This window comes from Taeniopygia guttata, chromosome 8, assembly GCF_048771995.1.
Source record: "Taeniopygia guttata chromosome 8, bTaeGut7.mat, whole genome shotgun sequence".
Classification (NCBI taxonomy): Eukaryota; Metazoa; Chordata; class Aves; order Passeriformes; family Estrildidae; genus Taeniopygia; species Taeniopygia guttata.
The window spans coordinates 712018-723682 of record NC_133033.1 but is presented as its reverse complement, the minus strand read 5'-3'; the positions used below and the strand labels follow the sequence as shown (position 1 = coordinate 723682).

Sequence of the window (11665 nt, the reverse complement as noted above, 5' to 3'; positions counted from 1 at the left end):
GCTGACTGACAGGTTTTATTTACACTTGTCTACAGCATCATTTTGCCTTACACGTTCTCTAAGCCAAATGGACCATCCTCCTCCTCCTCTGCCTGTGGCCTATCAGTTGCTAAATTTAAAACCTCCCATCTGTTAAGTACAGCAACAATTGGAATACAAAGCACAAGAAAACCCAAGGCTAACAACAGAGCGTCTACTTGATCTGGTTTTACAGTTTAGTTGAAGTCAGAGGCACAGTTACAGACTAACCTGCTCTTGTGCAACCTACACACATTTAGCATGGAAATTAGAGAGAAAAGAAAGCATTAAAGAAGAAACTGCATTTTTTCTGCAAAGAGATTTATCAAAATACCTCTACACCAAAAACATTTTGCTTCTACACCAGTCCGTAAGACATGGCTCAAAAAAAAAAAAAAGAAAAAAAAAAGAGAAAAAAAGCCAAATGGAGTTTTTCAATTTTGCTCCGTTTGTTTCCGTGCAGTTTATCAAAACAAGCAGCAAATCTGGCAGTTTTATTACTGAAATAAATGAAGGTATATTGCTCTTTGCTTGCTTAAAAAGAAGAGTTTTCCTTACCATACTTACCTTGTGATGGCACTGAAGAAACTTAAACCTTTCTTAACCAAACGGAGCTCATGAGAGACCAAGTTTTATATTCAAATGGATTCCATAAAGCATTTTAAGCCATAAATTATGTTGAGGGGAAAAAGAATGCTCGATGAAGAAGACGTTGAAGATGCCAGGACCTTCTACACAGTTTATTCATTCTCATTTTTAAAGAAAAATAAAATTAAGATACCTTGCAAATTTTAGTCAGCCCCAAAGGAAATTTTACAGGCGGCCTGCGGAAGCTTCCCTTGATTCCAAGGAGCAGCTCCACACTGCTCTGGCCCAAGCAGATCCCACCTGCTGTGTGTGGCAGGAGGGACCCCGGAGTCCGGGCTCTGGGAAGCACCACAGCCACAGCACTGTCCTCCCTCGCCAGGAACGAAGGTAATTCCCTCTGCAATCATGATGGGCTGGGGCTTTGAGCTGCTAGAGAGGGGTGTCCATCTGCTCTGGCACTGCTACGTGGCAAAACAAACACTGCTCAGCCCACGGCCCCACTGCTGGCCCCGGGTGCCCCCAGCCCTGCCCTGCTGTGGTCCCACGGGAGCTCCATCCTGCTCTGGAAAACTCACGTGCCAGGACATTCCCAACCTGCTCCTCCAGCTGAGGGAGCCAGGAGTGGGGGAACTGATCTGGGAAAATAATAAAACCCCCCCACACCACAGAACTTCCCCCTGTGCCGGGGAGTTTATGGCTTAAAATGCTACTGCGGGTTTGGGTGATGGATGAACAAAGCTGCAGTTTGCCAGAAAGCCAGGACAGACATGCACCTCTACTAGCAGATTGAGCACTTCTGACCAAGTAAGACACCAACTTCTTAAAAATGTCTCATGCACTGACTGGAATTTTGGTGGGTTTTTGTAAGTGTGAGCTTTTACACATTATTTCTTTTTAGAACTCGTACGGGAACCAGAATGGGAGGATCCGGAGGAAGATCTGCGGCGTCTGCAAGATACAAATGGAGAAAGCATGCACAGAAATGAGCTCAGATTCATCCTGGCCCCACTTTGAGCAGCATCCTACCATAGCTGGAAGCCAAGTATATCTCATGGGGGCCTTACAAGAATATACAAGTAACTTTAAGCCACTAATTTAACACTAAAAGTCTAAGTTTAACAGTGAGAGTAGAATACAGTTTCTATTTCAATGCATTATTTACTTAAGAAAATAATTCAATAATGAACACATTAACACTGTCACAAACTGAAAGAAGGGTGAGCCAGGTCTTTATACAGAACATGCTCCTACCAGGAGGACTTTCATTGGAGGGGGGAAAATTATTTAAAAAAAGCAATTACAGAGGGGTTAACAAAAGTAAGAGTAGGGCAAGTGAGGAGACTACTTTTACAATGAGAATAACTGCTCAGACTGAATGGTTCCCAGTGAATCTCATCCTTGGATAACTACAGTAAACCATCACACATGTCAATACAGCCATTCTTATGCTACATAAACCCAAACCTTTCGGGTGACCGTGATCTCGAGCGCCTTTTTTTGCGATCACCAGAGGAAGAGGATCTAGAGCGGCTTCGCTTCTTGCCTCTCTCCGGGGAAGATGAGGAGCGAGAGCTGGAGCAAGATCTTTTCCTTGGGGTGGAAGACCCCCTGTAGGACCTGGAGCTGGATCTTTATTGATTGAGAAATAAACCACATTTAATTCTGGGATCATGGAGAAGGCACAAAGACAGAACAAGCAGAGACAGTTTTCATCAGCATTCACTACTCTGTTTTCTCCAGGGGTGTGGAAAATAAACACGAGGGGCTTCCATACTTACTCTGCCAAGAACACTGCTACTGCCAGGGCAGCTTGCCTAAGAAACTCTGCTAAGTGGTGTCTCCTGATAAATGGACCACCAGTGGTTTGGAAAGCTCTCCCAGCATTCACCAAAATTAGCCATTTTGGCAAAAAAGCACTGGGCGACTGCTGGGAAGCTGCCTCTGTACGGACCTTCCTCAGCAGTTAAATTCCCACATCAGAATAACCTGGAAACCAGAGATCTAAAGCTGATTTACCATGGTGCACTTTATCCTGAAGGACACTTCACACTGCATGGTCAACAGCAACAAACTCAACTCAACTACATTTGTGGCGAGACTAAAACCTTCTTCAACCAAAATACTGCAAAAAGCCTCTCAGAATGGAGTCACAATATTTACAAATGTCTCTTGGAACACAGTGCCCCTCTGGTGGGGCACAGGGACACCTTTCCTCCTCCCAAAAGCATGGATTCCATCCTGTGCTGACCCTCACGGGGTAATCCACAGCACGTCCCTGTCCCCAGGGGGTGCTGGCAGCATTTGTGAGTGTTCTTCCCAACCCAAGTTTCCTCATTTAGAGTTCTGGGATTCTCTGCATGCACGGAGAAGGGACAGCCCTTCATTCCACCATGGAGGGAACGTTCTGACAATGGAATGCCTGTGCCAGGACACCTCAAATGTGCTTTTGTTCCTGTGCCCTGCCCAGCTCAGTGATGCTCTACACAAATCACTCTCAGCCTCTCCCACCATCTCCTGCCAACATTTCCCTATGCTCCCCCAGGTCTGTGCAGGAATAGCTGCCCTGTCTCGTGGGAGACACAGAATTCTCACTGGACACAAAACCAGAAGGGCAGCGGCATTTCTAACGTTCCTCCAGCTCAAGCAGCCCAAGTGGAAACAGGAAAAGCAACCAAATGCCTGCAGCAGGGAACCATGCACTCAAATCCTTCTTCCTCCACTGCAGCTCGGTGGCGTCCGCTCGTCCGGCTTAGGCCAGACTTAACTCGTGCACCAAAACTCTGCTCCTCAGTGAACACAGCTGTGGTGGAACACCCAGGGCAGAGCCAGCAAGTCTGACTTCCAAGATAAAAAGCAGTTAATGTTTGTCCGAGCAGCACGGCCTCGGTGGCACCAGAGCAGCTGCAGCCTGTGCCCTGTGTCTGTGCAGGGACAGGCTGGTACCTCATTCACCTGGATTTGGACCCACGGGACCGCGACTGTTCCCTGGAGCTGGAGCGGGATCTCGATCTGGAGCTGGAAGAACTCCTGGAATGGGACCTGCAACAACACGGGAGATCTTTTCCAGTGCCTGACTGGCACGTAGCAGTCACTGCTCCTGAGAGCAGCAGGCAGGAGGCAGCAGCACCGTCTGAGTGCCAAAACGCCGCTGCCCTCCTGCCCCAGCACCACCACAGACACTTCTACACAGCAACATTACAAAGTCAGCTCTAGCTTATGGTTCCTAAAACAAAGCACAACAATTAAACAGGATTGCAGTCACCTGCCAAAAAGAAATAACTTCCTATCTACTCATTATTTCATGAAATCAATGCTTTAATTTGTGCCTTAACTGGAAACCCATCAGCTTCCTTGAAAGGCAGAGCAGATGAGAGCATTAGGGTTGGTCTGCTAAATTTCCCCCAGCCAGTTCTCACGAGCACTTTGTAATCACCTTCAAACTTTCATAAAGATTTTCCCCTGCATTATAAATTAAGTGGTTAATTTGGGGCCAAAATACTGCCATATCCAACACAACTTGCAACTGGCCACAATTATTTCCCAATTTTTCACTGATGGATTTTCTCTAAAGCACAAACCACATGAGAAATTTACAATGGCAGCAGGTTTCAGCAACCACTGGAAACAAAAGCATTTTAAACAAATTCTAATAATATTTTCAGGTAAAATGTATTCTACTTGCTCTCAAACCTCTGAGTTTATGCTGTTACCACAACTTTCTCATTTTATTGGGCAGGACACAATAGTGTGAACATTTCCTAGCTCGGAAATACATTTAAACATTTTTAAAACCCACAAAAAAAGAAGAAAAAAAGCATCCAGAAATGCTAACTGATATTTCCAATTATCTGTAGCTAAAAGCAAAAAGTTCAAGAGAAAGTTGAAATCTCAGTTAGGACAAGTTACTTTTTACTTCACTATTAATATTTGTGATTGTCAATATTTATCAGTGTTAATGACCAAAGTTATGGGCAGGTGAGGTTTTGAGCTCAAGCGCTGCACTCAAACTGCTCCGAGCAGTGGGAAGCAGGGGAGGCTGAGGAACAGAAGAGGCAGCAGGAGCAAGAGACAACTTGGGGAGAAGCCAAGCCAGAGGCTGGGGCCTGCCCCTGGTCACACGGGGCTGCAGAATTTGGGCAGTGACAGCACAGAGGGGCAACGATGAAGCTGGGAAGAACAGAAGAAACTTGAACTTTCACTGTTCATTCACAGATGTGAATTTAATAACTGACCCTGGGAGCTGGTTCTGAATTATCAGAATCCTCCTTGCATGAGCTGTAAGGCAGCTCAGAAGCTCCAATACTGACATCACCCAATTTCAACGCACTGACTGAATTGTTCCTTTATTACTGAATTTAAATAGCAATGAGAAAGCTTAAGCAGATCTGCCCAGCAGATCTTTGTGAGGTCCCCTATAAACCTTCAGTGTTATTAGAGAATTCCAGAGTGGTTTGGGTTGGGAGGGAGCTTAAAGCTCATCTCATTTCACTGTTCCATGGGCAGGGACACCTTCCACCAGATCAGGCTGTTCCAAGTCCTGTCCAGCCTGGCCTAGGACAGTTCCAGGGATGGGAAGGCTCTGACCACACTGGCACTGCATTTGGAGCTTTGTCCCTTGCCATTAACCCGAGTTCAAGTTTCTTGTCTTTATTCCCAGGATATTCCCACTGTGTCCTTTCCCTGAATCTGCCCGGGCTGCATTGTCACTGCCTCTTCTGCCACCTCCTCCCACTGCAGCAGTGCCCCCCTCTGTCCAACAACAGACCCACGCACGGCCAACGAGCCTGAAAACCTGAAAATAAATTACATTATTCCATTTCCTGGAGGGATTTCACCAAACATCAACTGAAATCACTACAACAAGGCACAAGCCCCACGGAGCCTCCCCGCTGCGCTCAGGCAGAGCATCACCACCTCTGGAAATGGAGAGTTATTCACACATCACACAGTGTAAGGCAATCAATAGAGTAAAGAAGGAAGTCAGATACTGACATTTTGCCTGGCGTTACCCTGGACCTGTACCCGTTTACCTGGACCTAGACCTCGAGCTCGAGTGAGAGGATGAGCGCGAGGACGAGCGGGAGGAGCGGGACTTGGAGCGGCTGCGCCTCGGCGGCTTCTTCTTCTTGTTGGTGTCCTCCTCCTCGCTGGCATCCAGGTTGTACTTGGACAGGTCAGCATCATCTTCATCCTCATCCTGCCACGGGCACAGCACAGCAAACTCAGGCTCTGCTTTCAGCTTCCCTGCAGTTTTCACTGATTCCAGCCCTCACCTCCTGCTCTTTCCTGGCCTTTGAAAACCGAACGAATTTAACCAGACCCCACAATTTTAAGCGGTGAAGAGTGACTGAAAATTGGTTTTGAACCAAAGTAATAAAAACCCTGCAACACCCCCCTGCCTCCCGTTATTTAATGAAGTTAATGGCCACACAGACACCTTTTCACCACTTACTTTAAATGAATCTTCACCCTCAGAATCTCTAAGCAAAGCCCAACTCTGCAGAGACAGATCTCATATGCAAAGTTTGGTGACTGCTGTGTAAAACACGACCACCTGCACTTGTCTCTGCAGGGCCGCTGCCCAAAGATGTGGAAAATCCAATAAGTGATACTCATATCTCAGAAAAGATGGGAAAAACACTCAGAATATTTTATTTCATTTTATAAAAAATAAATCTGATGTGGTTTTAAAAGGTTAGGAAGAAAACCCAAGAGCACTGGCTATACATGGTAACCACACATCCAGGTTCCAAATAAAGATCCTGGAGTTCTGGGTTCTGATCTCTTGTCATTTCTGATTTCAGAAACTGCCCATTTTTGAGCGCAGGTGTTTAGAACAAGAAGAGCTTGTGCACATCTCCTCCAGCAGCTCTGGGCACCGTTATTGCCACAGCTCTGCTCTAAAGGCAGCTGAAAACACTGACCAGTCCCTCCCCTGCTCCTGGGCAGCACTGAAATCATGATTAAAAACTGCTTCAAGACAGCAAACCATCCTACCTCATCCAATTTATACTTGGAGAGATCTTCATCCTCATCCTCCTCATCCTCCCCCTCAGATTCCTTATCTTCCACTTCCTTCAGGATGGAGGCAGGACCCACCGGCTTCCCCCGGTACTTTTTCTTTTTGCGCCCAAACTGAGGAATTTCATGCCAGGATTAGAACAGGACTTAACCAAAAACAATCACCAAGTGTATTTTTGATAACACTTCCATAAGAAAATAAACAATCATCAGTTTAAAGTAAGAGCTTGCCCCAAGGGAAAAAGGAGCACTGTGGCACATCAATTAGCAACAAGGAACTTTCAAAGAGACGCTCTTCTTGGGGACAATGAGACTCCAGAGAGGTGAACGGGAACCTGAGCATTTTGTATTTCAATTTTATGGGATAGCCTTAAAAAACACAAGAGTCTCCCCAGAGCAGAGCAATCCCTGCCCCTCCTTACCTCATCGTACTCCCCGTCAGACTCCTCCCGCTCTATGTATTCCACGTTCTCCCGTTCATTGAAGCCTCCTCCGTAGCCTTGCAAAAGGGGCAAAACAACACAAAGCCTTCAGCTGCTGCAGCACAGAAACCCCCACAGGGGCTCTGGAAACCCTCCTGGAATTACAAATCTGCCACAAGGACGGAACAGGATCTCCGGAGGAACATGAATTGTTCCCACGCACGTTTATTAAATGCAGTTTCTCACAAATCCAATTAAAATAATGGATTAGGACCACTAGAAGTATTTATCAGCTTAATTAAGTACTAAGTACTTCAATAAGTTATTTAAGTAATAAATACATGGATATATTATTTGCAATTATAATAATTACATGAAATATGATTGTATTATTTAATATCCTTTACTATTTCCACAATACTCAATACTGAAATACTGTTTTTCTTTTCAAACAATGAGCTCTGTGCTCTTCTCTAGGCTCCTTTATTTCTGTGCCTTTGTGTTCCACGCTGTGCTCTAAGTTCCCTGCCTGACCCCAGGTGCAGAGGGGAGAGTGCAGGAGCTGTAAGGAGATCCTGCCCCAGTTCCCTCAGGAGACTGAAAGTGAGCCCCAGCCCTCCTGAGCAGATAACAGCCTTATCTGCACGTGGCCAGCCCACAGCAGGCCTCTGCAGATTAATTAAACATTGCCTCCAAAGCCTGACATCAAAATCCAGCTCGGGGGCACTCAGGCAGAATGCTCCCCACCAAAATCCAACTCGGAGCCAGCACCTCCCGCAGCACCAAAACTCCTGCACCTTGTAGGGACCAGGAAAAGAAGGAATGCCCCCTCTGACCCCCAGAGCCCTTCCTGGCAGCAGGGCCAGCAGCCAGGACCCCCAGCTCACCCGTCCTCTCCTCCAGCTTGGCGTACTTGGGGGTGTTGCACATGTTGCACTCCGAGCGCCGCGCCCAGTTCACGTTCCCGCAGCTGCAGGGAGACACAGGGATGGGAATGAAACCTCAGCCTTCAGTGGGAATGAAACCTCAGCCTTCAGTGGGAATAAAACATCCTTCAGTGGAAATAAACACCCCTCAGTGGGAATGAAACACCTTTCAATGGGAATGAAACATCCTCCAACGGGAATGAAACACCCTTCAACGGGAATGAAACACTCTTCAGTGGGAATGAAACATCCTTCAATTGAAATAAAACATCCTTCAGATGGGCATGAAACACCCTTCAATGGGAATAAAACCTTAGCCTTCAATGGGAATGAAACATCCTTCAAATGGGAATAAAACCTTATCCTTCAAATGGGAATAAAACCTTATCCTTCAAATGGGAATAAAACCTTATCCTTCACATGGGAATGAAACACCCTTCAGTAGGAATGAAACACCCTTCAGTAGGAATGGAACTTCCTTCAATGGCAATGAAACATCATTCAAATGGGATAAAACATTCTTCAGATGGGAATAAAACTTTATCCTTCAGATGGGAATAAAACATCTGTCAATGGGAATGAAACCTTATCCTTCAGATGGGAATAACACATCCTTCACATGGGAATAAAACATCCTTCAGATTGAGACTAAAACTTTATCCTCCAGATGGGAACGAAACCTTATCCTCCAGATGAGAACAGAAGTTTATCCTTCACATGGGGATAAAACATGCTCCAGATTGGGAATAAAACCTTATCCTTTAGATGGGAACGAAACCTTATCTTCCAGACGAGAACAGAAGTTTATCCTTCACATGGGAATAAAACATCCTCCAGATTGGGAATAAAAGCTTATCCTTCAGATGGGAATAAACCTTCCCCTTCAGCCTGGGAACACAAGGGTGGGGACACAGCACTCGGGAAGGTGACAGCCCTGCACAGTCTGGGGAAGATGTCAGCTCCAGGAGCAGGGACAGGAGCACAGGAGGGCTCTTTCCCAGCTCCCCCAGCCTCTCCTGGGGCTCCAGCCCCTTCCCAGCCCTGCCAGGGGCTCGCTGCAATTGCCACATCCAAGAATCTCAGAGTCTCAGCTGGTCTGGGTGTGAAGGGACCCTAAATCCCACCCAGTGCCACCCTGCCCTGGCAGGGACACCTCCCACTGTCCCAGGAGCTCCAGCCCCAGTGTCCAGCCTGGCCTTGGGCACTGCCAGGGATCCAGGGGCAGCCCCAGCTGCTCTGGGAATCCCATCCCCGGGCCCGGAGGGAATTCCAGGGAGGAGCAGTGTCCCAGCCTACGTTTTGCACTGCCAGTCGTTGGCGCTGAACAGCCCCCGGCTCTTCTCCGCCAGCGTCTTCCCGATCTCCGTGCCCCCAGCCTTCATCATCTTGGCCTCCGTCGTCTTCTCTGCGGGGACAGACAGACAGAGAGCGCCTGGAACAGCGGCCGCGGGACGCGACAGGGACACCTCGGGGTGTTTGGAACAGCCCCACAGCGATTCCCGAACACCCTGGGGCTGCACAGCGATTTCGGGGTGTTTTAAACAAAACCACGGGAATTCCCGAACAGCCGGGGCTGCACAGCGATTTCACACAGCGATTCCCGAACACCCTGGGGCTGCACAGCGATTTCAGGGTGTATAAACAACCCCACTGTCCTAGTTTAGGGCAAATTTGGGGAAAACTCTCTGAAAGGAGCCCTTAGGAAACAAACATCTACGGCCCCTCCCCACCTACGTGGTTTAGGGAAAAATTTCCTCTGAGAGAGAAGTGGAAAAGATGATAACAAGGTAAAATAAACCTTTACTTTCAGAGTCAGTTCTGAAAGCACAGAACATAATATCAAACGTAAACAGAACACACGATTGGAGATATAAACACCATAACGTCACCCTAGGACACCCACAAAGATTCCCGAGCAGCCCAGGGCTGCACAGTGGTTTCGGGGTGTTTTAAATAACCCCACAGAGATTCCCGAACACCCTGGGGCTGCACAGTGATTTCAGGGTGTTTTAAACAAAACCACGGGAATTCCCGAGCAGCCGGGGCTGCACAGTGATTTCACACAGAGATTCCCGAGCAGCCCAGGGCTGCAGAGCGGTTTCGGCGCCGCTCCAGGGGCAGAGCCGCGGCACAGGGCGCGTGTGGGATCTCACCTCTGCCGCATCTGTTGCAGCTCGTCCTCCTGGCGAAGTTCACGTTGCCGCACCTGGGCACGGAGCAGAGCACAGGGCCGCGCGTGAGGGAGGCGGGACCCGCGGGGCCCCGCGCGGGACTCCCCCGCATTTACCCCGACCCGCGCCACCAGCCGCCTCCCCGCGGAGCCCCGCGGAGCCCCCCGCGCCCCCCGCCGCCCTCACTTCTTGTCGGGGCAGATCCAGTCGCCGTCGCTGACGCGGAAGTTCTTGGCCGCCATCTCGGGCCGGGCCGGGCCGCGCCGCCACGCGCAGGACCCGGGCCCTGCGCCGCGCGGGCTGCCCCGCGCCGCGCCTGAGCGCCGCGCCGCACCGCCGCCGCACCGCCGCCCGCCCGCCGCGCTCAGGCAGCGCCGCGGACGCCTCAGCCCGGGGAGGGAGAGCGGAGGGAGCGCCCCCTGGCGGAGCGGAGGGGCGGCGTGAGGGGAGCGCGGGGCGGGAAAGGGAAAAGGGGAAAAAGGGAAAAAAAGGGAACAAAAGGGAACAAAAGGGAAAGAGAAAAAGGGGAAAAAGGGGAAAAAAGGGAACAAAAGGGAGAGGGAAAGGGAAAAAGGGGAAGAAAAGGGAAAGGGGGAAAGGGAAAAAGGGGAAGAAAAGGGAAAGGGGGAAAGGGAAAAAGGGGAGAAAGGGAAAAAGGGGGAAAAGGGAGAAAAGGGAAAAGGGAGAAAAAGGAATAAAAGGGAAAGGGAAAAGGGGAAAGAAGAGGAAAAAGAAAAAGGGGGGAAAAAATGAAACAGGGAAAGGGAACATGAATGGGGAAAATGGAAAATGGAAAAGGGAAAAGATAAAAAGGGGAAAGGGGAAAAAAGGCAAATGGGAATGGGAAAGGGGAAATGAGAATGGAAAAAGGGAAAAATGGAAAGGGGAAAAGGGAGAAAAGGGAATAAAAGGAGAAGGGAAAAAAGGGAAGGAAAAAAGGGAAAGGGGAAAAGGAAAAGAAGGGAAAAAAGAAAAAGGGAAAAGGAGGAAAAAAAGAATCAGGGAAAGGGAACAGGAATGGGACAAAGGGAAAAAAGGGGAAAGATAAAAAGGGGAAAGGGGAAAAAGGGAAAGGGGAGAAAAGGCAAATGGGAATGGGAAAAGGGAAATGAGAATGGAAAAAGGGAAAAGAGAATGGAAAAAGGGAAAAATGGGAAGGGGAAAAGAGAAAGGGAAAAGGGAAACAGGAGAAGTGAAAAATGCCAGTCACTTGTTTTGAAATGTTTAAAAGTTTAATAGCATAAAAACAGTAATAAAAATTAGAGCAATAAGAATTTGGACAATCAGAGTTAGGACCATTAAGGACAATAAAACAAAGAATGATGGATGTCCGTTGTTCTCAGACACCAAGTCACGAAAACCAGGCCTTGTGAACAAAGGAATAGCGTTAACAGCAACAGCCTGTTTGTATATTCATACATTCATACAGGATGCATAAATTCCTTGCAAATTAAGAATTTTTCTGGTTTTTGTCAACTCCTTGTCCTTAATCCTGGTGGTTCCAAAAAGACGGAGAGAA

General features: G+C 48.1%; 1 protein-coding gene across 1 annotated transcript; it reads right to left on the bottom strand.

The window, feature by feature from the left end:
* Positions 1–10487, bottom strand: ZRANB2 (zinc finger RANBP2-type containing 2). The gene is made up of 10 exons (XM_030278683.4): positions 10333–10487; positions 10129–10181; positions 9272–9380; positions 7937–8019; positions 7050–7126; positions 6604–6741; positions 5637–5803; positions 3559–3645; positions 2071–2235; positions 1–1554 (listed from the first exon to the last, which is right to left on the bottom strand). Exons 1-10 carry the CDS (start codon positions 10386–10388, stop codon positions 1491–1493), a joined length of 999 nt encoding a protein of 332 aa, XP_030134543.1. The 5' UTR covers positions 10389–10487; the 3' UTR covers positions 1–1490.
* Between the last annotated feature and the right edge of the window lie 1178 nt (positions 10488–11665).

Coding starts and splice junctions, on each gene's coding strand:
- ZRANB2 (XM_030278683.4), bottom strand. CDS start 10,388: ATGGCGGCCAAGAACTTCCGCGTCAGCGACGGCGACTGGATCTGCCCC. Junction 8,020..9,271: donor AACGACTGGCAGTGCAAAAC/GTAGGCTGGGAC, acceptor GTCTCCCTGCAG/CTGCGGGAACGTGAACTGGG. Junction 7,127..7,936: donor CAAGCTGGAGGAGAGGACGG/GTGAGCTGGGGG, acceptor CCCTTTTGCAAG/GCTACGGAGGAGGCTTCAAT.